We start from the raw sequence: 20,721 nt of genomic DNA, 5'->3' as shown, positions 1-20,721 counted from the left end.
AATGTTTATGGTGCCGTCTGGTTTGCTTGACATAAGGAATTTGATACTTTGATACTACTTTTGATACTTAAGTATATTTGAGCAATTACATGTGCTTTCGATACTTAAGTGGAAGTGAAGTGGAAATGTCTAGGAGAAAGTGTGAAAAAACGCTGAGTGCTGAAAAAATGTGTCTGTCCTCGGTTGCAACACTCACTACTGAGTTCCAAACTTCCCCTAGAAGCAACTTCAGCACAATAGCTGTTCATCGGGAGTTTAAAGAAATGGGTTTTCATGACCGAGCAGCCTCACACAAGCCTAAGATCACCACACGCAATGCAAGGGGTCAGCTGGAGTGGTGTAAAGCTTGCCGCCATTGAAAAGCGTTCTCTGGAATGATGAATCATGCTTCACCATCTGGCAGTCCGATGGAAGAATCTGGGTTTGGCGGATGCCAGGAGAATGTTCCCTGCACCAATGCATATTGCCAACTGTAAAGTTTGGTGGAGGAGCAATAATGGTCTGGGGCTGTTTTTCATGGTTCAAGCCAGGCCCCTTAGTTCCAGTGAATGGAAATCTTCACGCTACAGCATACAATAATATTCTAGACATTTCTGTGCTTCCAACTTTGTGGCAACAGTTTGGCGAAAGCCCTTTCCTGTTTCAGCATGATAATGGCCCCATGCACAAAGAAATGGTTTGTTGAGATCAGTGTGGAAGAACTTGACTGGCCTGCACAGAGCACTGACCTCAACCCCAACAAACACCTTTGGGATGAATTGGAACGGCGACTGTGAGCCAGGCCTAATTGCTCAACATCAGTGCCCGACCTCACTAATGCTCTTGTGGCTGGATGGAAGCAAGTCCCCGCAGCAATGTTCCAACATCTATTGGAAAGCATTCCCGGAAGAGTGGAGGCTGTTATGGTAGCAAAGGGGGGACCAACTCCATATTAATGCCCATGATTTTGGAACGAGATGTTTGACAAGCAGGTGTGTACACACTTTTGGTCATGTAGTGTATATTTCCTTTTACTCAAGTATGACATTTGGGTACTTTTTCCACCACTGGATACCACCACATTATGTAAATGGTACTCAGATTTGGAGAGATTGCATCCATGATGCCAAAATCATTCAACAGATTGTGGAGAGCATGAATAATTTGGCCCTAGGAACAACAGTTTTTTATTTTTTTATTTGAGAAAAATGTGTATTTTCAGGTCTTCATTTGGCTATCCATACCTGTTATTTATTTGCTTTAGTTTTCATTATTTTCCTATCCAGCATTCTATTTGCTGGCTTGCTCTTGATTTCTGTGGCATTTTATTCAAATTAAAAACAACGTGATTTTCTTGTGTTTTATATATATTTACACGCTATAAGGTCTGAATAACACTGTGAAATTGAGAAAATTATGATAATGCTTGTTTAGTGTAAGAGCTGTTTGAAAAGACTGCCTGAAAATTCTGTAAATTGGGATGGAGTTTTGGTGATACGTTTGTTAATAGACCAAGAAGAACGAGAGTTCCAAACCTCTCTGACAATAACAGCTAGTTTAAAAATGTCCCTGCTTCACTCTATGCCTCACGCAGGGTTTAGTTATCTTTTTAGCTATCTGTATACAGCGTTAGTGTTATTAGCCTATTTAGCTAGCCTATTTAGCTAGCTCGAACCAGCTAATATGCCACTGCCACAATGGATATCAGAAACGGGCTTTGCCAAAGTACCAAAACAAAGCCAAAAGGAGAAGGAGAGTGTTGAGCAGCAGCAGCACCATGTGCAGAGCCTACCCACCCCTCTACAAGCGCCGCCAGGATAATGGCTCCACAGCCACCTCCACCTCTGACTGTTCCTGACGATCTTGGAACAGAGGAGCCAGCCTAGGTTAGCCTAGATTCCTACCCTAACTGCAGGTTTTTCTGTCCAAAAATTGTAATTTAATAGCAGCTGGTTCATAGGAAGAGAGTGGCGTGAATACTCAGTTATTACAGAATTCAATATAATTCCAATGCAAGAACCCCCCACAATTGTGCCCCTCACCAAATTTAAACTGCACCCTTACTCACTTTATCCTGGCTGTGCCGAGCGTAGTTCTTCAGACATTGTCAAGAGGTTGAGACTAACTGAAAGGTTTTTGTTTTTGAGTAGGAAATACAATTTCGACTTCTGTCTCCATTAGTAGCTAGTGTCACTGCTAGCTAACCTCACTAGCATAACCTACCTGCAGCATGGTATCATTGCTACCTCCCTTCTCTAGTCTAGTTATCCTACGCTCACCCGTTATGTTAACTAGACCGTCTTCTTAGCGTTCACGGCATCGTCGGTCACAGGAGCACTCTTTCTGAAGGCTGTAGGGGAGCAGTATTACGCTGCAGCGGCAGCAAGGATCTATGGAGGTAAGAAGGGTCGGCTAACCTAGGGCCCAGCTCTGGCGGCTGAGGAGGATAGTGTGCAAGGCTACGGCTCTCTGCCCTACCCTCTCTCTTTGGGTTTAACGATTGCTACTCCTTCCCTTCTTCGAATTTCGCAACAGTGGGAAGGCAGAGTTGCGTTAAGGCAAAACCCAATTCTCTGTGCAGCAGTTCATTTTCGTGACTATGCTCAGAAAATGGAGGAGAAGCACTTTTTATCCCGGCCCAAGTCATTTTCCACACATGTCCCTAACATTATAAAACTCAGCAGGTTCAAGACATGCCAGTTATGTAGCTATCCTACTGCCCAGTATTAAGAAAACTGCTGTGGAGGTATTTGCTTTGGCTATATTGTCTGATGTCTTACGTTATGGTGCTGGCTGCTCTGTCCTAAGAGAGTACACTTCCTGCATCTATCCAGACTGACTTACGGCACGGGGAGACCCCATCCTATAACACAGTGACCACGCTGTTTGGGGTGGAAGGGCTGACACACCCAGTAGAAGTTGGTGATGCCATATGCTTTCCCTCCTCAACTTCGAACCCCTCGATGACCAGTCTGTAGTTACAACCCTGCTTACAACCAGTCCTGTCAGCTATCGTCATGCAGGGTTTATACCCTAGCAAACAAATCAATTCAAGCTGGTGAGAAAGGAGAAAAAAGGGGAGAAACGGGGGAAAGCGACAAACCTGTGACTCTTGGAAAAGAGTTCCAGCCCCTTATGCACGCTCTCTATTTTTACAGTTGGTGTGCTTTTGTCATGGAGAAGTGGCTTTACTACTGTATGTTCCTTCCTATACTCTGTTTTCCACTGTCCCATGCTTCTATGATCTTTTGGACAGGGTGAAGGTTAATCTTGCTAATGTCCTTTGCCGCTTTCTCGGCCAGCCAAGGCCCCTATAGTGATACAGTTTATCCATAAGGGGGGAACGCCGCTTACACCCAGTCTCTAAGCTTCTAGATCATCCAGGGATGTGTCTAGTGTGCTTAAAGTCCTTTCACAGCAGCTATTAACCCCTGAAAAGTGTGGAGATGTCATATTCATTCTTCTTTCACTTTACCACTGCCCTTGGCGTCCCTAAGCGTAAGTGTGGACTGCGCTCTACCAGCCACTGTTCATGCCCATAGTCTACCCAGGGGTTTCTAACCCCACATTTGGCCCTGGTCGACTTTTTCCCATCTGTCACCTTCTCTAGAAGGGCATCCTTGTCGTTGTCTGGTATGTGCGGTTCGATCTACTTGGATTGTAGGAGAGCTCGAGCAAGGGTGGGTCCCTATTTTTTTTTACTATATCCTGCCAGATCACGAGGACAACTGGGGAGCGAGGACCTGCCAATCAGAATTAGTTTTTCACCCCAAAAGGGCAGACAGAAATATTAGTCAGTTTTATCAGCTGTCTGGGTGGCTCGTCTCAAACGATCCCGCAGGGGAAGAAGCCGGATGTGGAGGTCCTGGTCTGTGGTTGTGAGGCCAGTTGGACGTACTGCCACATTCTCTAAAATGATGTTGGAGGCAGCTTATGGTAGATAAATTAACATTAAATTATCTGGCAACAGCTCTAGTGGACATTCCTGCAGTCAGCATACCAATTGCACGCTCCCCTCAAAACTTGAGACATCTGTGGCATTGTGTTGTGTGACAAAACTGCACATTTTAGAGTTGCCTTTTGTTGTTCCCAGCACAAGGTGCACCTGTGTAATGATCATGCTGTTTAATCAGCTTCACTGATTCACCACTTGTCAGGTGGATGGATTATTTTAGCCAAGGAGAAATGCTCACTAACAGGGATGTAAACAAATTTGTGCACAACATTTTTGAGAAATAAGTTTTTGTACATATGGAACATTTCTGGGATCTTTTATTTCTGCTCATGAAACATGGGACCAATACTTTACATGTTGTGTTCATATTTTTGTTTAGTATATAATGCAGGTGATGGAGGGGCTTGGAAAGGCCCTCTCCTACAGAGGAGTATACCTCTTGGGCACTGTTTTTGGGACATCTCTCATTATACTGAGATTTTGTGCACCATATATAGGGCTTCCCCTCACTTTGTTGTGAGGTTGTTCCCGATGGGTTGTCTCTGCACCTTCTCTGTCTACACTCCATTGTTTTCGGGACCTCTGAGGGTTGCTGATGTTGGAACTTTTGAAATACTGTAGTTGGCCATATTCCCACGTGATACATCGAATTGAGTATTTGATGGACAACTTACTTGCTCCACCCTGGTTCTCTGATAATCAGTGAGATGTTTTCTACCTGTCTGTCTCCAACAGATGCTTTTAGTAGGTACTTCTGACAGAGTAGGCGGTCCTGGCAAACGTGATATGTCTCGCTCATATTATCAAAGAACCAGTGTAATTTCTCTTTCTTTCTAACTCACACACGCACAGCCTCGTTCTCTCTCTCGTTCTCTATCCTCTCAGACCTTCTACTGATTCCTATAGCAATGATTTAATCTCTCCAGAATGAGGACTAACATTTTCCAGCCCAAACAGCGCATGACCTACTTATTCAAAACAACACACACACACAAAAGTATCAGCATGTGGAAAACAGTTAAAAGACCTGCATCATTTTACTTCGCACGCAAATTGTTCTAATTTACGTTTTAATAACCTTGTAATTAAGCGTTGTTATGTCCGTTATTCAAATATATGGAAATTGGTCACTCTTGATGAATATGGTGTAACCAATAGCATTGTGTTTTTTGATCTCCTGGTATTTGGGAGCTGTTCTGAAAAAGATGCAGAGTTTTATAATATGAGGTCCACGTGTGGAAAAGGACTTGTGCCTGGACTATCAAGCCAGCATGATGTCACCCTTCTACTGAAGGTGGCTCCCCTTCCTGTTCGGGTGGCACTCAGCGGTCACCGGCCTACTAACTGCCACTGATCCCTTTTCCCCTTTATGTTTATTGGTTTCACCTGTTTTGTGTGTAGGCTGATTAGTCGGGCTATGTTAGCCAGTAGGCCCGCCTGCTCTTTGTGCGGGATTGTTTTGTGTTGCTAATGTGCACGTTTGAGGTTGATGTGTTTTTCGTTCCTGGGCTTTTCTCCGGACTGTTTGAGTCCCCGTGTTTGGGGCGTTTGTTTTGTGTGCGTCCTGTGTTTCGTGGGGTGGCTTATGTTCGCCGTGTGTGCAATTAAAAGCACTACCCTGTACTCTCTGCTTCCTGCACCTGACTTCGCACCCACTACGCCCAGAGCGTTACACATGGCCTTTTGGACCTCTTTAGTATAAAGGATCTGCAGTGCTTGCACAGTATCCAGACCTTGACTTTCCCTTAAATGAAATAAAAATATTGTGGAGGATATGACACAGACATTAATGTCTTACATGTACAGTTTTTGGTCTCGCTGCTTAGAGCAAATGTATAGGCTAGCAGTGTAATACATGGATATGAACGTGAGTCAATGAAGAGGAGAGGATAGTGCAGATGAACGTTGAGAAGATAGAAAGTATTGATTTCCTGAACCTCAGGCTGTGGACTGTACCAACCTGTTGATTTCAGGTTACCTGTGCTGAGCTCCCTGCGCTATTTGCCTAGGCCGTCTATCCTTCTCTGCTCTCCTGCTCTCATCAGACGAGTGAGCTCATCATTGGCCCTGATGCTAGACTAAAGCAAATGCTGCCTTAGACAATCCAACTAAACTAAATGTTTACTGCCAAGGCAAGGGGAAAGTCAACTCGCTTTTATTTTCTATCCAACAACAGGAAACTGAAGAACAACAGGAATAAGCCATTATGAGAGCAGCCAAAGCGTTCTCTTTGGTGCATCTGAAACGGAATTCTATTCCCTATAAAATGCACTACTTTTGGTCAAAAGTACTGCATTATACGGGATATGCTCAGCTTCTTGTGCTTGTGGATCATATCAAACATATTTTAAGTAACTCTGATGTTTTTTTCTTCTTTAGAACCAGCTAAGCTGCTGTTCCAAAGGGATACCATCAGTGATCTGCCCAACTATTCTTATTTTCTTTTCCACTCTCTCATTATTCCTGACCTGTTCTTATCCTTTCTGTTGATGCTCTCTTTTTTCCCTCTCCCTCTCTCTGCCTCTCTCTCTCTCTCTCTGAATCTCTCTCTCACACATACACATCTAACATCTGTAGCAGATGTAGTTATCCCATAGCTTGTGCTTTTGCAGTGCGTTTCTCTTCCCCCTGTCTCCTTCCTTCACATTCTCTCGCCCACTCGTCTCCTCTTCCCCAATGTCAAAAGAAAGATACGTACTCAGGCTTATAGTATAGTCTTTGAATGTGTATCAACTTTGGGGCCACCCCATGCTGTTAAGAACACTGACCAAAATGCCACTGTTCCATCTTCAGCTCAGAATAGCTGCACTCTAAGACAGGGAGGAGCCAATAAAAATAGTTTTGCGTAGAGAAGTCAAACCCAGAAGTAAAGAAGAAGCAGCCATCACCCACAACCCTGTCTGGAAAAATATGTATACATCTGACAGATGTGCAGTAACGTGTTGACAACCCAAAAACAACCATTATCTTGCCCTATTAGTGATGTCTCCCTGTTTACTCTGCTGCGATGCATTTTTAAATGGGACCGACCGCCATGACGCGTCTGACTATCAGCCAACCCAAACACAACGTTGTTTAAATGCCGCAGAGAAGGAATGGGTTCACTCTGATAAGACTGCTGGCTTCACCATACTTTCCTAATGGTGAAACCAGCATGGTGATGGAGACTAACTCGCTCAGTGATGGATGCCACAATGGAAAATAAAAACTCTCCTCTGTTATGGGTCATGGAGGACATACTTAGTTTTAGGCAAGATATTTAATTCATTATAGTGATGATACATTTATTTTTGGGTGCAGCTGTGCGGGGTAGGGCCCGTTTCTTTCTCCAATTTAGCTTGCTGTGGGGACCTATTGAGGGCACAGAAAACAGAGGAACGCACATTATGAAAACCCTGGTAAATTAGAGAAATTACTCTCATAGGACAACCTTTTGAATAAACTCAAGACGTTCCAGACTTACGTAGCAGAGGCTAGACTAGCCTGCTGGTCATACTGTTCAGAGTTATTGAAGGCATCAATCAGAGACTTATATAAAAAATAAAAAAGATGAATGGACCTTTAGAGTGAGAGTGTGTCATGTTTATGTAGCAAACTAAAGCAAGTGAAACCTCACCACTATTACACACTCTTATCGCCAGTGCCTCTGTGATTCCTAGGAATAATGTATTTTTTATTGGGTCTTTAAATCTCATAGTCAGGACACAAATAGTGTGCATACAAGTAAGCTACAACCAGAAAGACTGACAATGAGAATGAATTCCCCTGAAAAATAAGTTGTTACATTTTAGTAGGAATATTTTTTTACTTTTAGGGAGGTAATGTGGAAACTAAATAGTGTAGTTACCTTTCAAGAATGAAATACAGTTTCCAAAAAAAACTGCACATTGCATAGACTGAGATTGTTCAACAGAGAAAAGCAGTAAAGCAAATTAACATTCAACCATAAAAATGGCAAAACTGTTTCCAGAAAGTTCCTCTCTTCCCCTCCAAAGAACATCTCGGCTCCTCCAGCGAACTCCTCAATTCTTGAATATATGACAAATCACTATGTTGTTATCGCATGAAAGTGACAGTGTACAAGTAGCTCAATCACAATTCATACAGAGAAACCTGTCGTTCACTGAAAGTTATTGGGCCCTGCCACTCACTTCTGCTGGAATATTTAACTAACAGATGCTCTCTCTCTCTCTCTCTTTCCCTCTCCTCTCTCTGGCTAGGTGCATCGTAACACATGTGGCTGTGCAAGCACTGCACCTGTCACCTGATCTCGCTTATTATTATTAAAGTTTTCCTTCAGCTTCTCTCTCATCCTCCCATCCACTTAAAAATGATATTGTTGGCCATGCTGGCAATTTCAACCGTTTCTAAGTGATTTTGTGGACATATAGTGCCTTTGGAAAGTATTCAGCTGTATTCTAAAATTGATAATAATAATTTTAAAATTCCTCATCAATCTACACACACATTGCCATAATGGCAATGCAAAAACAGGGTTTTAGATATTTTTTCTGAAAATCTAAATGAAATATCACATTTACATGTATATTCAGACCCTTTACTCAGTACTTCATTGAAGCACCTTTGGCAGAGATTACAGCATCAAGTCTTCTTGGGTATGACGCTACAAGCTTGGCACAAGTGTACTTGGGGAGTTTCTTCCATTCTTCTCTGCAGATCCTCTCAAGCTCTGTCAGGTTGGATGGGGAGTGTTTCTGCACAGCTATATTCAGGTCTCTCCAGAGCTGTTCGTTTGGGTTCAAACCTGGGCTCTGGCTGGGCCACTCAAGGACATTCAGAGACTTATCCCGAAGCCACTCCTGCGTTGTCTTGAATGTGCGCTTAGGGTCGTTGTCCTGTGGGAAGAACCTTCGCCCCAGTCTGAGGTCCTGAGCGCTCTGGAGCAGGTTTAAATCAAGGATCTCTCTGTACTTTGCTCCGTTCATCTTTGCCTCGATCCTGACTAGTCTCCCAGTCCCTGCCGCTGAAAAACATCCCCACAGCATGATGCTGCCACCATCATGCTTCATAGGGATGGTGCTGCCAGGTTTCCTCCAGACGTGATGCTTGGCATTCAGGCCAAAGAGTTCAATCATGGTTAAATCAGACCAGAGAATCTTGTTTCTCAGGGTCCGAGAGTCTTTAGGTGCCTTTTGGCAAACTCCAAGCGGGCTGTCATGTGCCTTTTACTGAGGAGTGGCTTCAGTCTGGCCACTCTACCACAAGGGGCTGATTGGTGGAGTGCTACAGAGATGGTTGTCCTTCTGGAAGGTTCTCCCATCTCCACAGAGGAACTCTGGAGCTCTGTCAGAGTGACTTGGTCACCTCCCTGATCAAGGCCCTTCTCCACCAATTCCTCAGTTTGGCCAGGAAGAGTCTTGGTGGTTCCAAACTTCTTATATTTAAGAATGATGGAGGCCACTGTGTTCTTGGGGACCTTCAATTCTGCAGACATTTTTTGGTATCCTTCCCCATTACTGTGCCTCGACACAATCCTGTCTTAGAGCTCTACGGACAATTCCTTCGACCTCATGGCTTTGTTTTTGCTCTGACATGCAATGTCAACTGAGGGACCTTTGGTAGACAGGTGTGTGCCTTTCCAAATCATGTCCAATCAATTGAATTTACCACAGGTGGACTCCAATGAAGTAGTAGAAACATTTCATGGATTATCAACGGAAACAATATGTACCTGAGCTCAATTTCGAGTCTCATAGCAAAGAGTCTGAATAGTTATGCATATAAGGTATTTCTGTTTGATTTTTTATTTATTTTAAATTTGCTAAAATTTCTAAAAACCTGTTTTCACTTGATCATTATGGGGTATTGTGTGTAGATTGCTGAGGATTTTTTTAAATCCATTTTAGAATAAGGCTGTAACAAAATGTGGAAAACGTTCAAGAGATCTGAATACTTTCCGAAGGCACTGTATGTCCCTTAATGTGTAATACATAGTTTTGTCAGGTTATGAAACTAAATTGAACAAGTAAAACTGAAACTGAATATATTCGCTCAGGTTTTGACAGTTTGAGTTTCCCTACACGTGGAAACAATACACTGTATGTGACATTAAATGTGGCCATTCAGATATCCTCACTGAACAAATGAACTGTTTAGGGGGTCCTTGGTTTCCATAGCACCTTTATTCAATGTCCAACCATTCCTGAGCAAATATTAGGTATTTTTTTTCAATGTCCGTATACATACAACACTTCCACACCAACTTCTCATATCGTCTCGTAAATACCAAAGAGTATAAAAACACTATGTATGTTCAAGAAAACAACTGACACCAAAAGTAGTTGTCAAAAGCCATTACTCTATCATACTACTGTTATGAACCAAATATCTTGATTAATAATAAACACACATACAAACCCTTAGCTCCCATTAGTACTGTTCAGTTTGTGCTTTGGTCTTTTACATGATCTCCATTTCATTAGTGATATCATAATCACAGGTGCACTTTGATGAGATAAATAATGCCAGGGGCTGACTCGGCAATAGTTGGGAATGGGAATAAACAAGGACACTTTCTGATCTGGAAGACAAAAGTTAAACTAAGCAATAGCAATACAGTGCCTTGCGAAAGTATCCATCCCCCTTATCCATCCCCCTTAGCATTTTTCCAATTTTGTTGCATTACAACCTGTCATTTAAATGTATTTTAATTTGGATTTCATGTAATAGACATGCACAAAATAGTCCAAATTGGTAAAGTGAAATGAAAAAAAGGACTTGTTTAAAAACATTCTACATTTTTTAGACTATACTATAAATAAGATCTGGTGCAACCAATTCCCTTCAGAAGTCACATAATTAGTTAGATAAAGTCCACTTGTGTGCTATCTAAGTGTCACATGATCTGTCACATATATGTTCTGAATGGCCCCAGAGTCTGCAACACCACTAAGCAAGGGGGCACCAACAAGCAAGCGGCACCATAAAGACCAAGGAGCTCTCCAAACAGGTCAGGGACAAAGTTGTGGAGAAGTACAGATCAGTGTTGGGTAATAAAAAAATATCAGAAACTTTGAACATCCTACGGAGCACCATTAAATCCATTATTCAAAAATGTCAAGAATATGGCACCACAACAAACCTGCCAAGAGAGGGTCACCCACCAAAACTCACAGACCAGGCATGGAGGGCATTAATCAGTGAGGCAACAAAGAGACCAAAGATAACCCTGAAGGAGCTGCAAAGATCCACAGTGGAGATTGGAGTATCTGTCCATAGGACCACTTTAAGCCTTACACTCCACAGAGCTGGGCTTTTACGGAAGAGTGGCCAGAAAGAAGCCATTGCTTGTTCGCCAACAGGCATGTGGAAGACTCCCCAAACACATGGAAGAATGTGCTCTGGACAGATGAGACTAAAATTGTGCTTTTTGGCCATCAAGGAAAACGCTATGTCTGGAGCAAACACCTCTCATCACCGTGAGAACACCACCACAGTGAAGCATGGTGGTGGCAGCATCATGCTGCGGGGATGTTTTTAATCTCCAGGGACTGGGAAACTGGTCAGAATTGAAGGAATGATGGATGGTGCTAAATACAGGGAAATTATTGAGGAAACTGTTTCAGTCTTCCAGAGATTTGAGACTGGGACGGAGGTTCACCTTCTAGCAGGACAATGACCCTAAGCATACCGTTAAAGAAACACTTGAGTGGTTTAAGGGGAAACATTTAAATGTCTTGGAATGTCCTAGTCAAAGCCCAGACCTCAATCCAATCTGTGGTATGACTTAAAGATTGCTGTACACCAGCGGAACCCATCCCACTAGAAGGAGCTAGAGCAGTTTTGCCTTGAAGAATGGGCAAAAAAATCCCAGTGGCTAGATGTGCCTAGCTAATAGAGACATACCCCAAGAGACTTGCAGCTGTAATTGCTGCAAAAGGTGGCTCTACAAAGTATTGACTTTGAATTGTTATGCACATTTTCAAGTTTTCCATTTTTTTGTTTGTTTCACAATAAAAAATATTGTGCATCTTCAAAGTGGTAGGCATGTTGTGTAAATCAAATGATACAAACCCCCCAAAAAATACATTTTAATTCCAGGTAGTAAGGCAACAAAATAGGACAAATGCCAAGGGGGGTGAATACTTTCGCAAGCCACTGTACATGCTTTTCCTCCCTCATATACAGACTGCTTTTATAAAAGTGCATGTTAATGAATACATGAAAATATAAATTGTTGTTTAAAGTATTATATTCTCTTCAATCTGAAGTAGTATACATTTGGAATGTTGTTGTCTTTCTGCTGTGGTTAGCAACAGTTTATCTCCAGGGGGCGGGGTCAGTAACAGCATGAGAAAGGCTGCAGCAGGGTGGAGTTGGGTTGCCCTCGATGACGTACTCTTTGTGACCCCCTGTGTTACCACTTGCCAGGGATGGGCACCCCGCACTCATACCATCCTCCGAAGAGATGTGGCGTACGCCGGCCGATAGGTCCAAAGTTCACTGGCTCCTGCCTGTATGAGCGATAGTAACCTGCACAGGGGCAGACAGGACAAATTATTATAATGCATTATGAATGGACGTACCACAACATTTATAATGCTTCGTTAGATGATTCTGACTGTTTCTAGAGCATGGATATTGAGGTTGTATATAATCAAGACTCTGGAACTTAATCTGTGAGAATATTTATTTACTGAATACTATGAAAACAATCCTACAAAAGGCTGTAGGCGCGTGATGAATTCTGGAAGTTTGATTATTATTAAAAAAAATGTACCTTGTGCTGTTGGCAGATGCATTGAGAGGTTGGGGGAGCCTGTCCTCCCATCTAGGTAAGAGTCTACAAACTGGCAGTGGTCCTCCCCATGACCGAATGTGTCTGCTATACTGTAGAATGTTTCTGGAGGGCGAGAAAGAGCAGTCAAAGCTTAATAACAGAACACACTCTCAAACAATATTCTATTAAGTAATGCGACAGAGCCTGGTCGGCTACCACATATTCCCAAAAATTATCAAACACAACATGTAGAAGAGAAAGAGGGAGAGAAAGTGTGATTAAGAGAAATGTAGAGAGAGGGAGAGAGAGAGAGCGCAAAATGGGTGTTAGTGAAGGAAGGGAAAGCAGAAGAGGGAGAGACGGTGGTTAAGAGGTTATTAATAGAAAGAGGAATATCAGGAGTAATCGTAAAGCTACTTCAATTGAGAAAAGACTTGAGCCGAGAGAGAAAGAGAGAAGTATACTGAACAAAAATACAAGCACAACATGGAACAATTTCAAAGATTTTACTGAGTTACAGTTCATATAAGGAAATCAGTCCATTTAAATCAATGCATTAGGCCCTAATCTATGGATTTCACCTGACTGGGAATACAGATATATATCTGTTGGCCACAGATACCTTAAAAAAGGTAGGGGCATGGATCAGAAAACCAGTCAGTATCTGGTGTGACCACCATTTGCTTCATTCAGCGCGACACATCTCCTTCGCATAGAGTTGATCAGGCTATTGGTTGACCTGTTGAATGTTGTCCTACTATTCTTCAATAGATGTGTGAAGTTGCTGGATATTGGCGGGAACTGGAACACGCTGACCAACATGTCGATCCAGAGCATCCCAAACATGCTCAATTGGTGACATGTTTGGTGAGTATGCAGGCCATAGAAGAACTGGGACATGTTCAGCTTACAGGAATTGTGTACAGATCCTTGCGACACGGGGCCGTCCATTATCATGCTGAAGCATGAGGTGTTGGCGGCAGATGAATGGCACAACAACGGGCCCCAGGATCTTGTCACGGTATATCTGTGCATTCAAATTGCTATCGATAAAATGCAATTGTGTTCATAGCTTATGCCTGACCATACCATAACCCCACCGCCACAATGGGACACTCTGTTCACAACGCTGACATCAGCAAACACTTGCCCACACGACGCCATACACGATTGTGAGGCTGGATGGGATTACTGCCAAATTCTCTAAAACAACGTTAGAGAAGGTTAATGGTAGAGAAATGAACAATTAATTCTCTGGCAACAGCTCTGGTGGACATTCCTGCACATTTTAGAGTGGCCTTTTATTGTCCTTCAGCACAAGGTGCACCTATGTAATGATCGTGCTGTTTAATCGATATGCCACACTTGTCAGGTGGATGGAGTATCTTGGCAAAGGAGAAATGCTCACTAACAGGGATGTAGAGAAATAAGCTTTTGTGCATATGGAACATTTCTGGGATCTCTTATTTCAGCTCATGAACCATGGGACCAAAACTTGACATGCTGCGTATTATTTTTATTCTGTGTTGATAAAGGAAGAGAGGAGAGGGGGAAGTTACAGCAGTAGTACCTTTTAGCCCATCTCCCATGAAGATCTTGTATCTCAGTGAGTTGCAGAGGACCACACCTACAAACTTTCTGTACCATGTCCTCTTGACGTACTGGCTGCCCTTACAGGCACTGTGCTGGGGGTTGTATCGGAAGGAAAATGGGATCCAGATAGGCTCTCCACCTGTGGGGGAGGGGGGCAATTAACAGGAGACTGTCCTGTGTAGCTAATTTGGTAAGACCGTGGCTCTAGCAAGGCCAGGGTTGTGGGTTTGATCTCTTTTGGGGTCACATATACTAAAATCTATGCATTCACTTTACAGAAAGTCACGGGATAAAAGTGGCATATATTACAATACTACAAAACGGTTGAGGTTAAGCGTTCAGCATATCTTTAATGACAGTTCCTCTATCTGACAGAGTGCTTGACAATGCTACACTCACAAAGCTAGTCATTAGTACCTACACTCAACCTGTCAGTTCTCACAAAGCTAGTCATGACTAACTACACTCAACTCCTTTACAACCCCTTTACTGACAGTGTGCACTATGCCAGTCTCTCCTATTCAGATACACAGTAAATCACCTCCACTCATTGTGCATAGCACCCGGGGGAGGGGGAAGGGTGAGAGAGGGTTGAGGAGGGAACCAGTGCCTGTGCCCTTGTCCCTCCTCTTTGAAATACCTGACTGACTCTCTCAATTAAAAACAATGAATACCAAAACTCTACTTTGACATTGTTTTACCACTATGGCTGTCTGCCAAGTCCAGTAAATGTAAGTGTATTTGTATGCAACCGTATGTATGTCTCTCCACAGACTGTTAACTCCTCACAAGCTCACTCCAGCTGTCATTTTGGGTTTCTTCAAATGATCTGAAGCAATGTTGGTCTGGACTAGAGTATAAGCCAACAAGTTTTGAGTAATATATGAGAAATATCGATACCACTCACCAGGTGGTCGTTCAATAAGAAGAGGGTCGTCTGAAAAAGATTTTTAAAATGTGTTTAAATGAGAGACATGAACTGGGACTGAATTTATACATCAACTAAAAATGGGAGGATACAGACAACTCAGGTAGATGTGGCCTAGCCCAGGCACAAAGTAAAACTGACCCTATTAACCTGACCTAATACTCATACAGACCTGACTCAGTGACATAGGTGATTGTATCGCTGACCGGTCCCAGCCCAAAGACATTCTTCGCCTGCACTTTGAAGTAGTACCTGAGGTAAAATAAGACAAAACAGAGTGTGTGTATAGTCATTAATCTAGTAGTTAAAGAGTCATTTAGACAGGACTCTGTTGCCACATGAAAGGTATTTATACTCTAATGACTAGAACAGATGTCCGGAAGGGAGGCAGCACTCGTAGAATTAAGAGAAGACTGTTTTTATGTTCTTATGAATCTAAAGTGAGCAGAACGCAATAAAATGGTAATTTGGCATGTGTGAAGAGGGATAAAGGGAGTGACAGAAGGAGGGAGAGAGAGAGAGAGAGAAAGAAAGAAGGGGAATGGAGTAGATTGAACGTGGGGGAGTGAGGGAAGGGAGGGAGGGAGGAAGAGAAAAAAGTCCTCAAGTCAGCAATTTCTCACTGAGAGCTTTTCTATGACACAATGTCCCTCCTGACTGAGTTCTGCCCTTACAAAAAAACAAAATGTCAATTTTGCAGTTTCAAATTTTAAAATCACATTTGATCAAGTTAAATGTTTTAACATGTGAAACTGCAAAATATTTTTTAAAATTTATTTTCACATGCAAACTTGCAATTCCACATCTGAAAATGAAAATAAAATGTGGAGTTTCACATGTAAGAAAACTTTCACATGCGAAAATACATTTTTCACATATTGAATTGCAAGTTCACATGTGGGGTTGAAATAATGTTATTCTCCCCACATGTGAAAGATGGTGTTAACATGGTGTTAGCAGTAGCAATGTTTCCCCTGGTGGAACTAAAGTGACCACAACTAAAAAGCCCAAATGCAGGACCGGGGAATGATTTTACGCAATTCAATTCTACATCAATTTTTGGATTTATAAATGTACATGTGCCCATTGATTCTTGAAGAATATAATGTATTTTTCATCATTACTTTAGTTTAACTTTTTTACCCCACCAGAACCCAGAATATAAGCTTGTTTTAATGCAATGTTTGTAAACAAAGTAAATGTGAACAACCTAAAAACATGGTTAAACCTATAATTTTTATATCATGGCTGGTCAGTCCTTAGCATAGTCTATGGATTTGAGATAGGTTGCATTTCTCCAGCCCCATCCCTGAGCTTTTTACTAAAACTTTGGTAGGAAGAACACTTTGTTAATGTTTCAATTAAAACTTATTCGGGATCGGTTAGCATGAGGTTATAAGTAACAAGAACATTTCCCAGGACATAGACATATCTGATATTGGCAGAAAGCTTAAATTCTTGTTAATCTAACTACACTGTCCAATTCACTGTAGCCATTACAGTGAAAGAATACCATGCTATTGCTTGAGGAGAGTGCACCATTTTGAAAATGAAAAGTTTTTAATAAACAAAATCGGAACATTTGGGCAGTCTTGATACAAAATTTTGAACAGAAAACCAATGATTCATTGGATCAGTCTAAAACTTTGCAAATACACTGCTACCATCTAGTGGACAAACCCTAAATTGCACCTGGGCTGGAACAACACATAAAGAAAGGCCTTTCTCTTGCATTTCAAAAATGATGGTATGAAGAAATACAAAAGTACGGTTGTTTTTTTCTTTATATTATCTTTTACCAGATACTGTTGAGGTTGGAAGTTTACATACACTTAGGTTGGAGTCATTACAACTCGTTTTTCAACCACTCCACAAATTTCTTGTTGACAAACTATAGTTTTGGCAAGTCGGTTTGGACATCTACTTTGTGCATGACAAAGAGTCATTTTCCAACAATTGTTTACAGACAAATTATTTCACTTATGAACCACTGGAATTGTAATACAGTGAATTATAAGTTTACATACACTATGTTGACTGTGCCTTTAAACAGATTGGAAAATTCCAGAAAATTATATCATGGCTTTAGAAGCTTCTTATAGGCTAATTGACATCATTTGAGTCTATTGGAGGTGTACCTGTGGATGTATTTCAAGGCCTATTTCCCATGCCTCTTTGCTTGACAGCATGGGAAAAACAAAAGAAATCAGTCAAGACCTCAGAAAAAAATTTGTGGACCTCCACAAGTCTGGTTCATCCTTGGGAGCAATTTCCAAACGCCTGAAGGTATCACGTTCATCTGTACAAACAATAGTACGCAAATATAAACACCATGGACCACGCAGCCGTCATACCGCAAAGGAAGGAAATGCGTTCTGTCTCCTAGAGATTCATGTACTTTGGTGTGAAAAGTGCAAATCAATCCCAGAACAATAGCAAAGGACCTTGTGAAGATGCTGGAGGAAACAGGTACAAAAGTATCTATATCCACAGTAAAACGAGTCCTATATCGATATAACCTCAAAGGCCCTCAGCAAGGAAGAAGCCACTGCTACAAAACCGCCATAGAAAGCCAGACTACGGTTTGCAATGGCACATGGGGACAAGGATCATACTTTTTGCAGAAATGTCCTCTGGTCTGATGAAACAAAAATAGAACTGTTTGGCCATAATGACCATTGTTATGTTTAGAGGAAAAAGAGGGAGGCTTGCAAGCCGAAGAACACCACCCCAACCATGAAGCACAGGGGTGGCAGCATCATGTTGTGGGGGTGCTTTACTGCAGGAGGGACTGGTGCACTTCACAAAATAGATAGCACCATAAGAAAATAAAATTATGTGGATATATTGAAGCAACACCTCATGACATCAGTCGGGAAGATAAAGCTTGGTCGCAAATGGGTCTTCCAAATGGACAAAGACTCCAAGCATACTTCCAAAGTTGGGTCAAAATGACAACAAAGTCAAGGTATTGAATTGGCCATCACAAAGCCCTGAACTCAACCCTATAGAAAAATTGTGGGCAGAACTTAAAACGTGTGTGCGAACAAGGAGGCCTACAAACCTGACCCAGTTACACCAGCTCTGTCAGGAGGAATGGGTCAAAATTCACCCACCTTATTGTGGGAAGCTTGTGGAAGGCTACCCGAAACGTTTGACCCAAGTTAAACAATTTAAAGGCAATGCTACCGAATACTAATTGAGTGTATGTTAACTTGTGACCCACTGGGAATGTGATGAAAGAAATACAAGCTGAAATAAATCATTCTCTCTTCTATTATTCTGACATTTCACATTCTTAAAATAAACTGGTTATCCTAACTGACCTAAGACCGGGAATTTCTACAAGGATTAAATGTCAGGAATTGTGAAAAACTGAGTTGAAATGTATTTGGCTAAGGTGTATGTAAACTTCTGACTTCCATTGTATATTGTGTTATAATCTCCTACATTGCTTTCACATTTCCACAATCTTCAAAGTGTTTCCTTTCAAATGGTACCAAGAAAATGCATATCCTACAGGCAGTTTTGGGTATGTCATTTTTGGCAAAAATTGAAAAAAAGGGATGGATCCGCTTGAAACACCTTTAATGGAGGAATAGTGTTATTTAATATATGGTGCAATCCTCTAGTGAGTGAGTTACTTTGTGCCATTAATATCAAGCAAAACCTCTAAAGTTGAGAACAAAATGAATAGTATTTCAAAGAGAAAAACCCCAAAGTATTGGTAGCAAAACCAAATATTTTATGGAAATCATTCTGAAATCTAAGAACAAATTTTCCCTATCTTTGGTTTTGTTACCTTGGCCTTTGTTTTCACTGCCTTTTTTTCCAGTTGCAAGGTTTGACACATTCATTCTAGCAACATGGAAACCTGCATCCCACTGCTGGTACCTCTGAAGTTAAGCAGGCTCAGTCCCTGGATGGGAGACCAGATATAGCTGGAAGTTGTGAAGAACAAAATGCAATGTGGGGAATTTTTCTTTTCACATGAGGGAAAAACACATACAAAAATAAATACAAATTCACGTGATCTGTTCACGCGTGTCCGGAAACCACATGTTTTTTTCAAGCATGTCCGGAAACCACATGTTTTTTTCAAGCAGTTTTTAAATATTTTGGCGTTTGTAAGGGTGAGGTCACTTCACTTTAGTCTCAGTGTGTTTTAAATACATACTGTACAGGAGAGGAATTATTTAATACCCTCATATTCAAAACAACACCGTGAGACGAGGTTTTGCAATCTGTCCATATAGTTGACAATGTGTGTCTTTGTGTGTTCTCCCCCTGCTGTAGGGTTACATACAGTAATTTCACAGTCCGCTAATTTCCACCCAAACCCTTAACAACGTAAAGTCTGCCGGTCTGGATCCAATTACTGGAGCCATGTGGAAACTGACCAAAATATCAGAAAAGAAAAGAGAAAAGGAGGCAGAAAAAGGGAAGAGTGAAAATCACAGAGAGAGGCAGAAAGAGAGAGAAAGAGAGAAATGTTCTCATATACAGTACCGGCCAAAAGTTTGGGCACACCTACTCATTCAAGGGTTGTTCTTTATTTTTACTATTTTCTACATTGTAGATCACAACTATGAAATAACACATATGGAATCATGTACTAACCAAAACAGTGTTAAACAAATCCAAATATATTTTATATTTTAAATTCTTCAAAGTAGCCACCCTTTGCCTTGATGACAGCTTTGCACACTCTTGGCTTTCCCTCAACCAGCTTCATTTGGAATGCTTTTCCAATAGTCTTGAAGGAGTTCCCACATATTCTGAGCACTTTTTGGCTGCTTTTCCTTCACTCTGCGGTCCAACTCATTCCAAACCATCTCAATTGGGTTGAGATCTGGTGATTGTGGAGGCCAGGTCATCTGATGCAGCAGTCCACCACTCTCCTTCTTGATCAAATAACCCTTACACAGCCTGGAGTTGTGTTGGGTCAGTGTCCTGTTGAAAAACAAATGATAGTCCCACTGAGCGCAAACCAGATGGGATGGCGTATCACTGCAGAATGCTGTGGTAGCCATGATGGTTAAGTGTGCCTTGAATTCTAAATAAATCAGACAGTGTCACCAGCAAAGCACCCCCACACCATTACACCTCCTCCTCCATGCTTCACGGTGGGAACCACACATGTGGAGATCATCTGTTCACCTACTCTGCATCTCACAAAGACACGGCGGTTGGAACCAAAAATCTCAAATTTTGACTCAGACCAAAGGACAGATTTCCACCAGTCTAAAGTCCATTGCTCGTGTTTCTTGGGCCAAGCCAGTCTCTTCTTATTATTTGTGTCCTTTAGTAGTGGTTACTTTGCAACAATTTGATCATGAAGGTCTGATTCACGCAGTCTCCTCTGAACAGTTGATGTTGAGATGCGTCTGTTACTTGAACTCTGTGACGCATTTATTTGGGCTGCTATCCAAGGTCCTGTAATTTTTTATCCTATGCAGCAGAGGTAACTCTAGGTCTTCCTTTCCTGTGGCGGTCCTCATGAGAGCCAGTTTCATCATAGCACTT

At 41.8% G+C, this 20,721-nt stretch overlaps 1 protein-coding gene across 2 annotated transcripts in view; it reads right to left on the bottom strand.

Annotated features, from left to right (window-relative positions):
• Nucleotides 1-10,058: 10,058 nt before the first annotated feature.
• The window catches only part of LOC110530909 (fibronectin type III domain-containing protein 1), an 87,488-nt gene continuing 76,825 nt past the window's right edge, over nt 10,059-20,721 (bottom strand). For both annotated transcript variants that reach the window (XM_090243392.1, XM_090243393.1), the window contains 5 exons: nt 15,368-15,447; nt 15,175-15,204; nt 14,245-14,406; nt 12,675-12,797; nt 10,059-12,427 (listed from right to left, as the gene is read on the bottom strand). In XM_090243392.1, coding sequence (XP_090099518.1) covers nt 12,312-12,427; nt 12,675-12,797; nt 14,245-14,406; nt 15,175-15,204; nt 15,368-15,447 — 511 coding nt within the window. In that variant the 3' untranslated portion in view covers nt 10,059-12,311. The remainder of the gene's footprint in view (nt 12,428-12,674; nt 12,798-14,244; nt 14,407-15,174; nt 15,205-15,367; nt 15,448-20,721) is intronic.

This window comes from Oncorhynchus mykiss, chromosome 8 (assembly GCF_057628025.1).
Source record: "Oncorhynchus mykiss isolate SJ-2025 chromosome 8, ASM5762802v1, whole genome shotgun sequence".
In the NCBI taxonomy this organism is placed as follows: Eukaryota; Metazoa; Chordata; class Actinopteri; order Salmoniformes; family Salmonidae; genus Oncorhynchus; species Oncorhynchus mykiss.
The sequence above is the reverse complement of the archived record's forward strand: the minus strand, read 5'-3'. Positions and strand labels throughout refer to the sequence as shown.